The 17,057-nt window shown below is 41.0% G+C and overlaps 1 protein-coding gene across 1 annotated transcript; it reads right to left on the bottom strand.

The window, feature by feature from the left end:
• Positions 1–321: 321 nt before the first annotated feature.
• Positions 322–14,665, bottom strand: LOC138948313 (proline-rich protein PRCC-like). Its single transcript, XM_070319827.1, has 7 exons — positions 14,349–14,665; positions 12,510–12,691; positions 11,935–11,994; positions 10,296–11,090; positions 8,582–8,659; positions 2,046–2,246; positions 322–453 (listed from the first exon to the last, which is right to left on the bottom strand). The coding sequence occupies exons 1-7, from the start codon at positions 14,584–14,586 to the stop codon at positions 367–369; spliced, it is 1,641 nt and encodes a 546-aa protein (XP_070175928.1). The 5' UTR covers positions 14,587–14,665; the 3' UTR covers positions 322–366.
• Between the last annotated feature and the right edge of the window lie 2,392 nt (positions 14,666–17,057).

Raw genomic sequence — 17,057 nt, 5'->3', positions numbered from 1 at the left:
CAGACAAGACTGGTTTTAAGGCAATTCATCATCGAGAAGAAATGTTCAATCAAGTCAGATACATTTTACTGTTTAGTGTCTTTTCTACTGTTCCAACAGACCCCCTGCTAATCTTCACACTTTATTTTGCCATATTCCCATTTATGCCCACTCACAACTGTCTCTGTATAGCTGGCTGTCAAGAACAAGTTAAGAGATCATCATAGGAACTCCTGTAATCCACTATGACTCGTATGAGCAAACAACTTAACAATCTTTGCATAACATTATGCAGTTGTACACTAACAATTTACAAAAGGCTCATCACAAAAAGCGTGTACAGTCTTCACAACTTTTCCACACAGAAAACCCCATAAACTGTCTTTCTCAGAAGCCATATTTGGACCGTGTCTGGTTCTTGGTGGTTCTGCTCTGTGACCATGCCTGCTTGAGTTCCAACTCTCTTTCCTTGGCCTGTGGAATAAAAGACCAACAATTAACAAGAGGCGAAGCCTTCAAGGCTCACGTAAGAAATCGACAAACAGCAACACAAACTCAATCACTCCGTCACACATACACACACACACACACACACACACACACACACACACACACACACACACACACACACACACACACACACACACACAAACGGGCCCGGTAGCTCAGTTGGTAGAGCACTGGACTTGTGATCGAAAGGTCGCAGGTTCGAATTCGGGCCGGGACGGACACGGGTCAACTTTATGTGCAGACCCAGAGACGGAAGCCATGCCCCACCCCCGTGTCATCACAATGGCACGTAAACAGGGTTCCTGCAGGGCAGAGCTGATACAATTCAATCAGTTTTCAAGGACATTTCCAGGACCAAGAAATGCTTTTCAAGGACATGATTTTCCCCAAATTAATGCAAAGCACCAAGCTTACCTTCAGTTTTTCAAGTCTGCAAACTATTAGTCATTCCGTAGTTGTTTCCCTTGCCAACTTCCGGGAAGGGAAGCAACTACGGGTGACTAGTAATAGTTAGTTCGTCTGCTTTCGTTTTCACTCGATCTTTTATTCTCCCAAAATGTGTGTACTGTATTTGACGAAAAAAAAGGGGGTTGCATTTTGTTTTAAATAAGACAAGCTGCTGACGAAATGTATAGGCAACAATTTGGAAAAATCAAGTACTTTTCAATGACTATTTAACAAAACTCTATTTTCAAGCACTTTTCAAGGCCTGGAAAAGGTTTTCCAATTTTCAAGGAGTTTTCCAGGGTTCAAGGACTCTGTACGAACCCTGACGTAAAAGACCTTGGTCATTCTGCCATAAGGGCAGGTGGCTGAATACACCTAAACACGCAGACACCTGGGTAGCGCGACTCCGTTGCTGCTAGCTTTCCACTTTGAGGAAGCGACCCGAATTTCCCAGCCATGGGACAATAAAGTAATGAGAATGAGAATGAGAAGAAAGAGCATAGGTGAAACTGTGCAAGAAAGCGAGACACTAGATCTAGATCTGTCTGTCTGCATGTAGCCTACTTACAGGGACACGACTGCCAACAGAGTCTCGGCCCGCTCAAAATAATAATGACCGAGACTTTCAGTACTTCCTTCGCGTGACGTCTAAACCTCTTACGTCATAATGTGACGTCAATGTAATGTGACGTCTTCAAATGTTAAAGTTTCTACCACAGACATACACACGCACGCACGCACGCACATACGCACGCACATACGCACGCACAGACAGACAAAGTTACGATCGCATAGGCTACACTTCGTGAGCCAAAAACTGGTAAACATACTGGACAGTTCTACCTCTGTTTGCCGTTTCTCTCTCTCCTTCTCTGTACTGCACACACTCACATACACACACACACAACATTGGCAACACATGTAGCTCTTATAATGACGATGTGGACAATGTAGATTCTAGCTCTTGCAGATGGTTACTATTTTGTGTTTGTGCGTTGCCTGAGAGAAGATTAGACGAAGTCTAAAAACCTTTTTAAATAAAGTTCTAAGTTCTCACACACTTTCATTCTCTCACATCACAACTTCTATTAAAACCAGCATCAACAAACCTGAAAAGCCAGGTACGTGATCTGCTTCTTTCTCCTCTGCTGTGTGGACGGCATGTTATCCTTCTTGCGGTGGGGCTGGTACGACTGTTCCTCTGAGATGCCCTTCATCAGGTCGCTGGGGTCAACGTAGTCGTCCACAGCGGCGTCGATGATCTGGATGCTCTCCTGCCTTCGTTTTCGCTTGCCACTCATTCGCAGGAACTGAAGAATGATATATAGCCATTGGAGTATATGTAACCGAGTGTCAGAACACAGCCATCACCGTTGGAGGCAAAGCCAAGTCAATCAGGATTGAGAATTTTTGAGCTAATTTCTTAGCCCTATAAAAACTGTTATGGGTACACAAAGGTTCCCAAGAACATACAAGGAGACAGTAGCAGCCAGACCCTTTCACGAACAGAACTCTACAATTTACAGGTGTGAGCGACGTAGAAGAAACGCCAAGCTATAAATACCTCACGCTCTTCCACGGCCGACAAATGCAGTCTGCTGTGAAACAGTGAAGCAGTAGTATTCCTGTCACATATGTGAACAGCTCAGATCATGGGTCAATAAAGTGTTACACAGATGGTCAAAATTAAAGTACAAGATATTGCACTGGAAGTGGAACTACACTGTTGCTTAGTGTCTGTATGAAGCTACAAGGTGAAAATAGAAAAAGAAAAACACGATTCTTGACTTTGATGGGCTTTTTCTGCTCGTAAGCACACATTCTTCTACTCATCACAGCATGCCCCATTATTGAGTTTAAAACACCAATTAAATTTGTTTTGAATAAAACTCACAATTTTACAATAAGAATTTAGAGACCTGAATCTACTTAGTTTGACTTTAGCAAAACTAAGTAATTACACATTTAATTGAATCAGTCAGACAGACGGAGACATAGAGAGACAGACAGAGGGCAAACATAAATCTGAGAAAGAAACCCCTTTAAAAATGTTACCATGTTTGAAATGAAACATCGCAAGGTGAAGCCATAATTCATCCCCTTTCAGTATGACGTCATGAGCGTGTTCCACACTTGAAATGACGTGTTTTTATCATGTTGTCAGCTGCACGGAGCTTGGAAGTATAATTTCCATTGAACGATCCGAGTTTGTTAAGTTTTAGCCTATTTTCAACGTCAAACACCATGAAACTATATATATTTGGAATCAGAAAATGGTAAGGAATAGATAGAAGTTGTTTTTAAGTGTCTTTTTTCATAAATAAAGATAGTGGTTATTTATCGGTTTTCTTCATTTTTAAGCATAATTATCAATACAAAACAACACAACTATATAGTTTTAGATACAGGACGCAATTGGGAATACACCAATATAATTTTTTTGTTTCAAATATTAGTTTTTAAAAATTTGAAAAAATGACATATTTTGAACAAACATTTCAATAACAAAACTTTAAGTGACCAAACTGAAATGCAATCCCATAATCCGGCCTAGATCTGAGATTGTGTGATAAGAAATTCGATCAAATTGATGAAAAACTGTAACTGTGAAAGTGCTGCCTCGACCTTTTGGCAAACGGTAAAATATGACGTCATCAAACTGTCCTATCAATAAACGGAAAAACCTTCTATGAGAAAATCCAGTCAAAAATATCCATATAAAATTTCATAAAGATCCACTCCGTAGTTTTTGAGATATGATCTGCAGTGTGAAAAAACGCCCATAACGCCCAAAACGCAAACTCATTTGTCATGATTTGGTCGTGTTCTGCTGATACTATAATGTTTTTCTTTCCTAAAACACACTATAATAGTAGCCTTTCCCAATGTCTATGCTAAAACTGACTTGTCTGTGTTGTCAATGATTTTGCTACAGTGTGAGAACACAATCTCACGCCCATAACGCTGTGACACGAAAACTCATTTGGTCGTGTTCTGCCGATACTGTAATGTTTTTCTTTCTTAAAACACACTATAATAGTAGCCCTTCCCAAATGCAATGCGACTCACATGCTTTACACATTTTTCCTACCAAAATACATGTGACCTTGTCCCAAGGTCAAGGTCATCCAAGGTCATGCAACACAAAGCTGTTAATTCAAGACATAGGAAGTACAATGGTGCTTATTGGCTCTTTCTACCATGAGATATGGTCACTTTTAGTGGTTCACTACCTTATTTTGGTCACATTTCATAAGGGTCAAAGTGACCTTGACCTTGATCATATGTGACCAAATGTGTCTCATGATGAAAGCATAACATGTGCCCCACATAATTTTTAAGTTTGAAACAGTTATCTTCAATAGTTCAGGGTCAAGGTCACTTCAAAATATGTATACAATCCAACTTTGAAGAGCTCCTGTGACCTTGACCTTGAAGCAAGGTAAACCAAACTGGTATCAAAAGATGGGGCTTACTTTGCCCTATATATCATATATAGGTGAGGTATTGAATCTCAAAAACTTCAGAGAAAATGGGAAAAATGTGAAAAATAGCTGTTTTTTAGGCAACATTTATGGCCCCTGCGACCTTGACCTTGAAGCAAGGTCAAGATGCTATGTATGTTTTTTGGGGCCTTGTCATCATACACCATCTTGCCAAATTTGGTACTGATAGACTGAATAGTGTCCAAGAAATATCCAACGTTAAAGTTTTCCGGACGTCCGGACGGACGGACGGACGACTCGGGTGAGTACATAGACTCACTTTTGCTTCGCATGTGAGTCAAAAATGACTGGTCTGTGTTGTCAATGATTTTCTGCGAGAATGCGATCTATCTGTTTGTCGCAAAGACCGTGTGACACGAAAGTTATGAGCGGAAGACAAATCTGCTGAGTGCAATTACGTTTCAGAAGATAGTTGGTTAAAACAGTTTATCACTCAGACACGCAAAGGAACACTATAACTTTATTATTCAGGCCATATTTGCTTTCCTTTGTCATGTATGAAAGTACTGGCCTTGGTTGAAGAAAGTGACCTGACGCTGTGCAACAAATTTGTCGCCATTTTCCGCCGTGTTTTGTAAATAAAACGTGTTTACTACCCACACATACAAAACGATGCTGTTGGTTCTTTTTATTTTCTTATTGTTTGATTCATGCTTAGCAGTTTAGTATGCTTTGTTTTCTTCTCAATTCAATGGATGGCTATAAAATAAGCATTTAAATGTGAAGGTGTTAAAATTACCCATGATCTGAGCTGTTCACATATATAAAAGGCTCATAAAGCTGAGAATCGAAGGAAAAATGATTACTGAAACAAACATTTGGTGTTCCGAACGCCACAGAGAAAGAAAATTTGCTGAGGAAATCGACAGTTCTGAACGCTAGTTTTCTCAGTTTTTATCCCATACCTTTTGTATCACTCAAGGAATCTGTGGGCCTCTGGTTAATGGAACAGATCATGAAAATGTGAGTAAAGCTTCCATAGCTTGAACAGATTATACTGCATAAACTTTAGACTACAGATCTTGACGGTCTTATCACATCAGAAACTGTTCACGTTGGCTGAAGCTCACACTCTTTTATCTCAGCCAGCCCTTTTACAATCCCCAAAGTGAACAAAGAGGTTGTAGTACAGTGGAACCCCATCTTAAGACCTCCCAATTTAAGACTCCCTCCCTTTTAAGACCATGCTTTTTCAGGCTTGTTCTTCATAAGGCCAAAAAAAAAAGGTCTGTTTACGGTAACATAGGCCAAAAAAATAGGGTCGGTAGGTCGGGATTTTTTTTGTTTTGTTTTCCCCCAAAAAACCCCATATTTTTACGTTATCCAAGCGGAGCGCGGGCGAAGCCCGCGCGTAGCGAGGTAGTTTTTTTTTTCATCTCCCAGCACTGAAAATTTTTTTGCCAAGTGGTGTCTGTCTGTGAACATTGTTCTAGAATTCATCTTTTAGCACAATATTAGCGACACTGTTTGGACAATTCTATTAAAATTAGGCGTACAAACTGATTTTGTTTCGGGGAATCCTCTCAGAGGATCAGAATTTTCATATAATATCATCGGAAGCTGTTACAACGGGAAAATGTGAAACTTTTGTCACTTTTTAACATGGAATTTCATCTTTGAGCGTTTCAAGCGGACTTTAATAAAATAGTTATTTGCGAATTAAGCAGCGGAAGACACTCACCGGTTCAACATGTGTATGGTCATTAAACCTCAAAACATTTCAGTAAGTGGTTTAGACAAACACCTCCGACATGTGAGGGTGACTGGTTTGTAGCTGAAGAGTTTTTTTCTAAAGTGTGTTCTAAATACAAATGACGTACTGGTAATGATGTAATGAGTTGTTCTAATCTTGTTCTTGGAACTCTTGCTGTTCCAAGCTTGTTCTTAGCAAGTCTTGGTGACGAGAACAAAGACTATCAATGAAATCTTTAGAAATAACCTCTGACAACGACGACGATGACGACGACGATAACAACAACAACAACAAATGACAACAACAACAACAAATGACATCGACGACGATGACGACAACAACAACAACAACAACAACAACAACAACAACAACAACAACAACAACAACAACAACAACAACAACAACAACAACAACAACAACAACAACAACAACAACAACAACAACAACAACAACAACACGAGAACAACAACAATCACGACAACGAACATGACAACAACAACACCAACAACTACGACGACAACTACAACGACTGGGTTATGATGACATCACCAATGATTTAAAGGCCGTTAAAAAATCGTTAAATCCTATTTCTTCACTGATTCTTATGAAATTTTAAAGGTAGGTTTGTTGTCCCCAACTTATTTTCACTCCATACTTTTCCAGAAGAAAAACATAATTTTGGCAGTTAAAAAACGTTAAATTTCAATTCTTCACCTATCTTTATGAAATTTAGTGGGTGGGTCCGTTGTCCCAAACTGAATTTTAAGACATACTTTTCCAGACAAAAAACCTTATTTTTGGCAGTTAAAAACCGTTAAATCTCAATTCTTCATCGATATAAATTTTGTGGGTAGGTTCGTTGTCCCCAACTGATTTTCACTCCATACTTTTCCAGAAGAAAAACATAATTTTGGCAGTTAAAAACCGTTACATTTAAATTTTCACCTATCTTTATGAAATTTAGTGGGTGGGTCCGTTGTCCCAAACTGAATTTCAAGACAAACTATTCCAGTCAAAAAAACTTATTTTTGGCAGTTAAAAACCGTTAAGTCTCAATTCTACACCGATATTTATGACATTTTGTGGGTAGGTTTGTTGTCAGATTTGACATGATGGCAGAATTGAAAGTGTGAGATATCCTGATGTTTCACAATTTATGCTGCATAATTCAGCCCCATAGGCGCTTGAATTTTAGGTGGAGTTGGATTTTTTTTCAGCCCAAACCAGTAACCCCCACATGGTTTTCATGTCCCTTTCTGAGAGACTTCAAGAAGTTTCAATTTGACGTCATGATTAGCCTGCCGCATTAGCAAGTATGAAAACACGTCATCGATGACACATTTTAAGAGAGAGAGAGAGAGAGAGAGAGAGAGAGAGAGAGAATCATGTACACACAGATGGACGACTTCGCTTGGGGTATGTACTGCCCGGCAGTACACATCTACTTTATTTTTATTTTATTTTCCCAAATGCCAAAAAAAAGTCAAGGGTCGCGCGAAAAAAATAGGGTCGGTCAGGTTACCGTAAACAGACTATTTTTTGTGTGTGCCTAATCTCTGTAAATTTACCTCCATTTCAAGACTCCCTCCTTTTTAAGACCTGATTTTCTCAGATTTTTGAAGATCTTTCTTCTTCTGCGTTCGTGGGCCGAAACTCCCACGTACACTCGTGTGGTTTTTTTGCACGAGTGGAATTTTACGTGTTTGACCGTTTTTTACCCCGCCATTTAGGCAGCCATACGCTGTTTTCGGAGGAAGCATGCTGGGTATTTTCGTGTTTCTATAACCCACCGAACTCTGACATGGATTACAGGATCTTTTTCGTGCACACTTGGTCTTGTGCTTGCGTGTACACACGGGGGTGTTCGGACACCGAGGAGAGTCTGCACACAAAGTTGACTCTGAGAAATAAATCTCTCGCCGAACGTGGGGACGAACTCACGCTGACAGCGGCCAACTGGATACAAATCCAGCGCGCTACCGACTGAGCTACATCCCCGCCCTTTGAAGATCTTAAAAGGGGGGTTCCACTGTATACACACAAACATGTGGAAACATTAATATGAGTAAAGCAAAGTATATATGTCGGAGTATTAGACACAGCTACAAAGAGAAGAAATCAGCACTTTCTGTAAGGCCTAAAAAAAAATAGGTGTGGTTACGGTAACCCGACCTACCCTATTTTTAGGGGCCGATCCTATAACTTTTTATTACATTTGTCCAAAAAAAAAAAAAAACCCAAACAAACGAGTGCAAAAAAACGCAATGAAAGCGAAAGCGCCCGAGTCGCACACTCCCTGTCAAGTAGGTTTAATTTGTACACATCAGAAAAAAAAGTTAAAAAAAAAAAAAAAAGTGATTGCCTACCTACCTACCCTATTTTTTTTGGCTATGTTACCGTAACCACACCTATTTTTTTTTTGGCCTAAGAGTATTATATTACGTACCTGCTCGTCTTCCATAAACTCCTGAATATTTCCGCCTCCACTACTGCCTGGTTCAGATTCCATGTCCTGCACCGTGTCCTGAAAAACACCAGAGACATCAGGTTCATAGTAATTAATCTGTTTCCACAGCGACAGTGGACCCCATTTTAAGAACCCCCAATTTCAGACTTCAATCAATCAATCAATATGATTAACTTAATATAAGCTTAGCTTGTTGTGTGGTCACAAATGTCTGTATCGCATATGCCACCCTGTATTTCTTTAATAAAATCTTGTTTAAACCAATCAATATGAGGCTTATATCGCGCGTATTCCGTGGGTACAGTTCTAAGCGCAGGGATTTATTTATTTTTTATTTCATTTTTATTTTATGCAATTTATATCGCGCACTTATTCAAGGCGCAGGGATTTATTTATGCCGTGTGAGATGGAATTTTTTTACACAATACATCACGCATTCACATCGACCAGCAGATCGCAGCCATTTCGGCGCATATCCTACTTTTCACTGCCTATTATTCCAAGTCACACGGGTATTTTGGTGGACATTTTTATCTATGCCTATACAATTTTGCCAGGAAAGACCCTTTTGTCAATCGTGGGATCTTTAACGTGCACACCCCAATGTAGTGTACACGAAGGGACCTCTGTTTTTCGTCTTATCCGAAAGACTAGCACTTGAAACCACCACCTAGGTTAGGAAAGGGGGGAGAAAATTGCTAACGCCCTGACCCAGGGTCGAACTCGCAACGTCTCGCTTCCGAGCGCAAGTGCGTTACCACTCGGCCACCCAGTCCACAGACTTCCTTCCTTTTATGATGCTGTTTTTATAACGTCTGTAAATTAACCCTCGTTTTCAGACTCACCTTTCAAAGACCTGATTTTCCAAAAGTTTTTCATGGTCTTGAATGGGGTTCCGCTGGTATAACACATACAAAGAATTTTTCCAAGATTCAGAGGACAATAGGTCAGTTGGACCTGGATTGAAACTATGTATTGGTCGACATGCCCTGGCTTTGTTCGTTCAGTAGGAAAACTTATGGTCAGAAGACCTAATACATTTCAAAAGTATCGGACGGTCAACCAGCCAGGGGTCAGAGCAATGCGCTAGATTAAGAGAGTATGCGCCAGTGACCGAGAACACTGCATACGCCATGCAAACCATGGTAAGAGGGTGGAGGCAAAGCTAGTTAGACTCTCTCTCCCTCTCTCAGACATGGGAACCCCTGTTTTGCACTTGAAGTATTCTCAAGCAAACTTGGTGTATTTTCAGAAAAATGAGCTTGCTCCACGCAGCTTTTGAACATCCATGATTCAAACATGTTTCACCCACGTCCGTCGCAGCGTTAATTAAGTTTACCAATACGTTTAATACAAATGCTTCTCTTAATGTTTACTGACAAAAACTGTAATCATTTATCAAAATACTGGATCGGCTTTCGGGATGCGCTTGTGAAGAAAAGTAGTCTGGGAGTTTTGTTCGTCGTATTGTTTTCCACTGACTGTACTGCTCGCATTCTAGACAATAATGGCTAATGCGTACAAAATACGCCAAAATTGTATGGGTTTCCAGGTCTGCTCTCTCCCTCTCATACACACAACACACAAAGCAAAAAGAAAAGGTTGGCTCACTACACTCTCTTCTGCAAACAAGGCCAGATATATTCATACACATATATTTCAAATGACCCCACAGCAAGAATCCTTCTTTTACCTGATCTGTGTCAGCAGAAAGGGCCTGTGCATAGTGTTGCTGCTGCTGCCAGTAGTGTGCGCTGCTGTTGGTGCTAGAGGAAGCTGCGTACATCTCCGGCACCATGGCTGAAACCAGGGGAGCCGCTGACCACACGCGACCTCCAACCGAGCTGCTGAAGGTCAGAGGAGCGTCCTGGTCCATCTGAGGCATTCCTACAGTGCTGGACACCTCGTTCTCATCATTGCTCCCACTGTCCTCATTGATATCCTTGGGTGGAGAGGTTTCGGCTGCCAGTGAGTCCCCTCCCGCTGATAATGACACACTAGTTGACGAAGAAACAGGAGAGTCTGAAATAGTCACAGGGGCCTGGTCTGGCCTTGAAGACAATGACGACGAAGAAGACTGAACCACAGTCTTTTCACTGCTATCACCACTATCTGAAATCCTGATTTCACTCGAAGGGGTAGAGTTATTCACCGCTGAAGAGGTGGGTACCCCTCCAGCTTCATCACCACCTAATGAAAAGAAGTTCAAATCACCGCCAGCAATTGCTCCACCCTCCTCCTCGTCACTATCACTCTCGTAGCCCGTCAGTGCGTTGAAGGCACTCTGGTGTTTCTGGGAAGGAAGGGGATCTGCTTGAGCCGTTTTTAAGGAGGTGGCTGAGGATGGGGTGGGTTTGCCGGCCGACTTATTTGGTTTGCCGGGTGCTGGTCTTTTCGTCAGCGTGTACGGTACCAGCGGACGGTTGGTCTGCTTTCTCGTTTCGTTTGATGGAGGAGGGAGGAGAGCGAACAAACCACTGCCTTTGCCCTGCAAATTCCACATCATTTCATTAAAAAGAATGTCTCTGTGCACATGTAACATGTCCGTTATCATAGTTTAAATCAAAATAAAGTAAGCAATAGTTAATACACAAGATAACTGCCTCACTTCAAAACCATTATGAGTGTGAACAATTCAGAGAAAAACAAGAAATTCCTTCGAGGTAGGAAAAACACCCCCGTTGGTCAAAGGGAAATAACCATTCTCACTGCCACCAACTGAGAAGGTTATTTCCCTTTGACCATTAATATGTCACTCTTAATCTTAATCCACCAATAACTCCCTAACCGTGTGTTTGACTGGTCCCAATTTTTGTAAGGACCGTCTCAGGAATGTATAGAACCTGTTCACCAAGTTTGGTGACGATCGGTCCGTTCATTCTTGAGATCTATATGCGAACACAAACAAACAAACAAACACATCGAGTGAAACCTATACACACCCCTATACCGGGGGTGTAAAAAGGGGGTGGAGGTAGGGGGAGGACTGAGCAAGCACCATTGTGTTTTAGAGTCCCTGAGGTAACTTAATTACACCCTCCACTGTTCAACTGGCTTAAAGTTAAACTAAAGGGATAGTTTGTCTATGAAGTTTAATTTTCCAGAAGCCACGCTATTAATCAGACGCGCATACATGACTCTAAATATGATTAAATTTTAAGCAAGTTAAATAAATGTTAGGCCCAGCGAAAGACCTGAGACAGCCTAAATCAAAAGTGTTCACAATACCTACGTCTCCCTCTATATATATATTCATATATATATATATATACTGACTAAAAAGGGGTTTACTATAGAACTGCACAGAATAACATGCGTCAAAAAAAACTTACAGGGGTAGCCGCAGCTTTCCTGGATTTCTTCTTGCTGTTCTCCTCTTCTTCATCTGAATCCTGAAAAAGATGAACATTGCATTATTCTGACCAGTCTTTCTGCCATACAATGGAATCCCCCCTTTTAAGACCCTGTTTTTCAGACTTTTTGTTCATAACCACTGAAAAAGTTACCCCCATTTTCCCTCCCTTTTAAGACTCTGTTTTTCAGACTTTTTTTTCACAACCACTGAAAAAGTTACCCCCATTTTCCCTCCCTTTTAAGACCTGATTTTTTTCAGATTTGTGGAGGTCTTAAAAGGGGGGTTCCACTGTACTTCCATCTCAAGCACCAGCAGCGTTGGTATAGCTTGCAAGCTAGAGCATGACAAACATAATACAAATTGATAGGCTGAGTCACATTTTTTTGTTTGTTTTTTGTTTGCTTAACGCCCAGCCGACCACGAAGGGCCATATCAGGGCGGTTACAGTCATATCATTCAGGCAGTCTCGACTATACACATATAATATATCATTATATGAACAAAAACAATCAATGAATCATTGAATCAAGCAAACCAAAAATATTCTTTTACCGCCTGATTCAGAGCAGGGATAACAATCCTAGTTGGCTGCTTGCTTTTCTTTGGTGGTGGTTTAGGGGCATCTGCGACCTGTGATTGTTTGGGCTTGACCTCTTCTTCTAGTTCATCCTCTCCAGTCTCTTGAATATTACCCTGCGATGAGGTTGAAGCCACTGCTTTTGGTGCTGGTAAATCTGCAAAAGGAAATTGTAAAATACATTTCTTTGAAAGAAAAAAACTTAATCTTTTATAGGGGCCCGGTAGCTCAGTTGGTAGAGCACTGGACTTGTGATCGGAAGGTCGCAGGATCGAATTCGGGCCGGGACGGACACGGGTCAACTTTATGTGCAGACCCAGAGACGGAAGCCATGTCCCACCCCCGTGTCATCACAATGGCACGTAAAAGACCTTGGTCATTCTGCCATAAGTGCAGGTGGCTGAATACACCTAAACACGCAGACACCTGGGTAGCGCGACTCCGTTGCTGCTAGCTTTCCACTGGGAGGAAGCGACCCGAATTTCCCAGCGATGGGACAATAAAGTAATGAAAATGAAAAAAAAAGATCTATGAGTCGTATGACTTTATGCCTGGCAACGCAAGCATGTACTAACAAGAAGAGCAAACGCTCGATCGAGTCACTTTCGCAGTTCTGAATATTATATGAGGCATCAGATGGACAGGAAGAAATTGCTATTCACAACACAATACAGATGTAAATAATTTGATGTAAAGAATAATCCTATAAAGTTTGAATCAAATCCGATGAATAGTTTCAGAGATATGATATTTCAATTTTTTTCCTTCAAGACATACCTGTGACCTTGAAAAAGGTCAAAGGTCACCAAAGCAGACGTCAAAGTGTAGAGGTCATTGGGAGTCACGTTCACATAAAATTTGAGCCCGGTCACTTTTATAGTTTCCGAGAAAAGCCCAACGTTAAGTTGTGTGTTGCCGAACAGAAAAGGCTAGTTATCTCCCTTGTTTTTCTGATAACGTTCGTAAAAGGCTACAGATGTAAATACTTTGATGTAAAGAATAATCCTACAAAGTTTCAATCACATCCGATGAACTTTGTCAAAGATATAAAATGTCTAATTTTTCCTTTGACGCTGACCTGTGACCTTGAAAAAGGTCAAAGGTCAACGAAACCATCGTTAAAGTGTAGAGGTCATTGGAGGTCACGACTAAACAAAATATGAGCCGGATCGCTTTGATAGTTTCCGAGAAAAGTCCAACGTTAAGGTGGTGTCTACGGACGGCCGGCCGGACAGACTAACACTGACCGATTACATAGAGTCACTTTTTCTCAAGTGACTCAAAAATAAACAAAAAATAAACTAGGCTACAATAGACCCTATCGGTATTCCAAGCTCTCGTAATCTCTCGCAAGCTTCAGAGCATGCAAAGCATGCGGTACAGTGATCTCGTGCGAGCTGCACAAGCGAAGGTTCGAAGTTCTCGCGATGTTCAAAGTATAACAAAGAGCGTGTCTCGCAAGAGCTGCTCAGATACCGAAAAGGTCTATTAAAAAACTACTGACAAGTGACATAGGATCGCAGACCTGTTTACCATTCCCTTTTGGCCTCAATTATTATGGATTCAGGCTCAAAATTCCGCAAATATGCAATTCCGGTCTGCTGGTAAAAAATTCCGTTGGGACGGCAATGTTTTGTCAATGTTGGGATAGTGGCAGGCACCTAACAACTTCAATTTAAACAACAGAGTATTAAGACATACATGCACACACAGGAAAGACGGAGACATGCAGACATCCTTTATAGCTGAATGCCTGACTTCTGAAACAGCAGACAGTTTGACTTCTGAAACCAATCTCGATCAGCTTCACCCACCGCTTAACGTCGTTGGAGCATGAAGGGACTGGAACCTGGTGGTCGTTTTAGTGGAAGAACTAGCAGCATCTTGGCTGCTTAAAGTCGGAACGTAATCGTCTTCATCACTGATTATCCCGTCGTCTGCAAATGCACGCTCTTCATTGTCGTGGGTAGATTTTATTGCCCGTGAAACCTCTGGATCTTCTACGTCGCTAGTTTCACTCTCGTCGCTGGCACCATACGCAACAAGCGACATTGTGCACGAAAAATCTGCAAATCTGTTAAATAGATCTGTGGAGTGACGAGATGGTTGACTAACCGGAAGTTATGCAAGGGAAACAACTTTGAAGTAAGTCAGTGTTACCTCCCTTCAATCGTCTGCAGAGCCATGGCAGGATTTTGAACTTTCTCCGTTCACTTTGCGCGGTCGTTAGTTTCTATGGTTTGATAGAATAAGCACACGGACTCAATCAAACTGCAGCAACAGATTCGTTCGACTGAACCAGTTCAGTCAACTACACCGTCGCTTTCCCTTCCCATTAGACTTCAAACTTCCATTGCAAGAAGACTACTTCGAGAGAAACTTGAAGCGAAAGAGAGAGACTAAGACACAGCCGGGACTTCATTTTCTTCATAATACTTACTTGAACAAATTTACCGAGCGTAATTGAGGATAAAGGGTTTGGCAGTGATAAAAGGATTATTCAAGGTCTTTCTTTTTAACATGTTTCGCCCCTTGTTAAAATGGTTTTAATTTTAGATAGACTGAATAGTAAGTCAGTCCCGCTACAGGCACAACATAATGTTACGCCTGATACGGATGATAGATAAAAAAAAGTTTTTAAAAAAAGAACAAACAAGTCGCGTAAGGCGAAAATACAATATTTAGTCAAGTAGCTGTCGAACTCACAGAATGAAACTGAACGCAATGCCATTTTTCAGCAAGACCGTATACTCGTAGCATCGTCAGTCCACCGCTCATGGCAAAGGCAGTGAAATTGACAAGAAGAGCGGGGTAGTAGTTGCGCTAAGAAGGATGCGTGTGATGGTGTGATCGTGACTGCTGTAGTGTGGGCGTGTGTGTGTTGGTGTGTATGTCAGTGAATGTGTGGGCGTGTGTGTGTGTGTGTCAGTGTGTGTGTGGGTGTGTGTGTGTGCGTGATTTTACCAACACTACGCTAAATTCCTTGTGCTTTAAATGTTTTTTTAATATCACTTGGCTCAATAAATACTGTATTCTGTATTCTGTATTCTGATAGCACGCTTTTCTGTACCTCTCTTTGTTTTAACTTTCTGAGCGTGTTTTTAATCCAAACATATCATATCTATATGTTTTTGGAATCAGGAACCGACAAGGAATAAGATGAAAGTGTTTTTAAATTGATTTGGACAATTTAATTTTGATAATAATTTTTATATATTTAATTTTCAGAGCTTGTTTTTAATCCGAATATAACATATTTATATGTTTTTGGAATCAGCAAATGATGGAGAATACGATAAACGTAAATTTGGATCGTTTTATAAATTTTTTTTTTTTTACAATTTTCAGATTTTTAATGACCAAAGTCATTAATTAATTTTTAAGCCACCAAGCTGAAATGCAATACCGAAGTCCGGGCTTCGTCGAAGATTACTTGACCAAAATTTCAACCAATTTGGTTGAAAAATGAGGGCGTGACAGTGCCGCCTCAACTTTCACGAAAAAGCCGGATATGACGTCATTTAAGACATTTATCAAAAAAATGGAAAAAAAAACGTTCGGGGATTTCATACCCAGGAACTCTCATGTCAAATTTCATAAAGATCGGTCCAGTAGTTTAGTCTGAATCGCTCTACACACACACACAGACACACAGACACACACACACACACACACACACACACACACACACACACACACACACACACAGACACACAGACACACACACGCACATACACCACGACCCTCGTTTCGATTCCCCCTCGATGTTAAAATATTTAGTCAAAACTTGACTAAATATAAAAAGCAGACTCCACTCCGAATTGAAAGTGCATGACCAAGCAAACCGCCCTGCCAGAAGAAAGATGTGGTAATAACATGGTTAAGAGGTTTATCATATTAGAATTCGGATAAGAGACAGAGCGGCGAGCATAGCTATATATTCCTTCTCATGTGTTCTTCCTTCATGGGGATGGGCCAGTAAAAAATATCATTTTAAATTACGTGACATGCGATAAAACAATGTTTTTTAATTCGCCGTGCTTCATGGTTTTTTGGTTTTTTTACCCAAACACGGCCCCTCAGTCCCCCAGCTTCGACCTTTCCCGTTGCCCAATCTAGCTGGTTATGAGCCAATCACAAAAGACCAAGTTAAAATTCAGACCAATCATCAAATCTGTTCCTAGCTGAGGACCCCCCCCCCCCCCCCAGTCCCCCCCCCCCCCTCCCAGCTGTGTAACCATCACAGCTGTGCTTGAAGACGGCCGGTGAAACGCGTTCAGTTTTCAAGTCTTGGGCATTCCATAGCCTTCTCAATCGACCTCGTGGACCTTATACTGAAGCAGTGGTCTGCTTTTTTTTTTTTTTTACAGCTGGCGTTTAATTTGTCATCTACTGTGGCTGAAGCACTCTAAAAATGCCTTGATGATCGAGCTTAGGTATTCTATATAAACTTAGAAATTTGCTTCATCCTAATAATCCTTCAGTCTCTTCTCATTCAAGGGACGTAGCCACTCGCGATCGGT

Source organism: Littorina saxatilis, linkage group LG1 (genome assembly GCF_037325665.1).
Source record: "Littorina saxatilis isolate snail1 linkage group LG1, US_GU_Lsax_2.0, whole genome shotgun sequence".
Taxonomy (NCBI): Eukaryota; Metazoa; Mollusca; class Gastropoda; order Littorinimorpha; family Littorinidae; genus Littorina; species Littorina saxatilis.
The sequence above is the reverse complement of the archived record's forward strand: the minus strand, read 5'-3'. Positions and strand labels throughout refer to the sequence as shown.

What these genes read in the sequence shown, in the direction of transcription:
- LOC138948313 (XM_070319827.1), bottom strand. Translation starts at nt 14,586, where the DNA reads ATGTCGCTTGTTGCGTATGGTGCCAGCGACGAGAGTGAAACTAGCGAC. An exon ending in TCCCTGCTCTGAATCAGGCG is followed by an intron (nt 11,995 to 12,509) that starts GTAAAAGAATAT and finishes CATCTTTTTCAG; the next exon opens with GATTCAGATGAAGAAGAGGA. An exon ending in GGAAAGCTGCGGCTACCCCT is followed by an intron (nt 11,091 to 11,934) that starts GTAAGTTTTTTT and finishes TGGAATTTGCAG; the next exon opens with GGCAAAGGCAGTGGTTTGTT.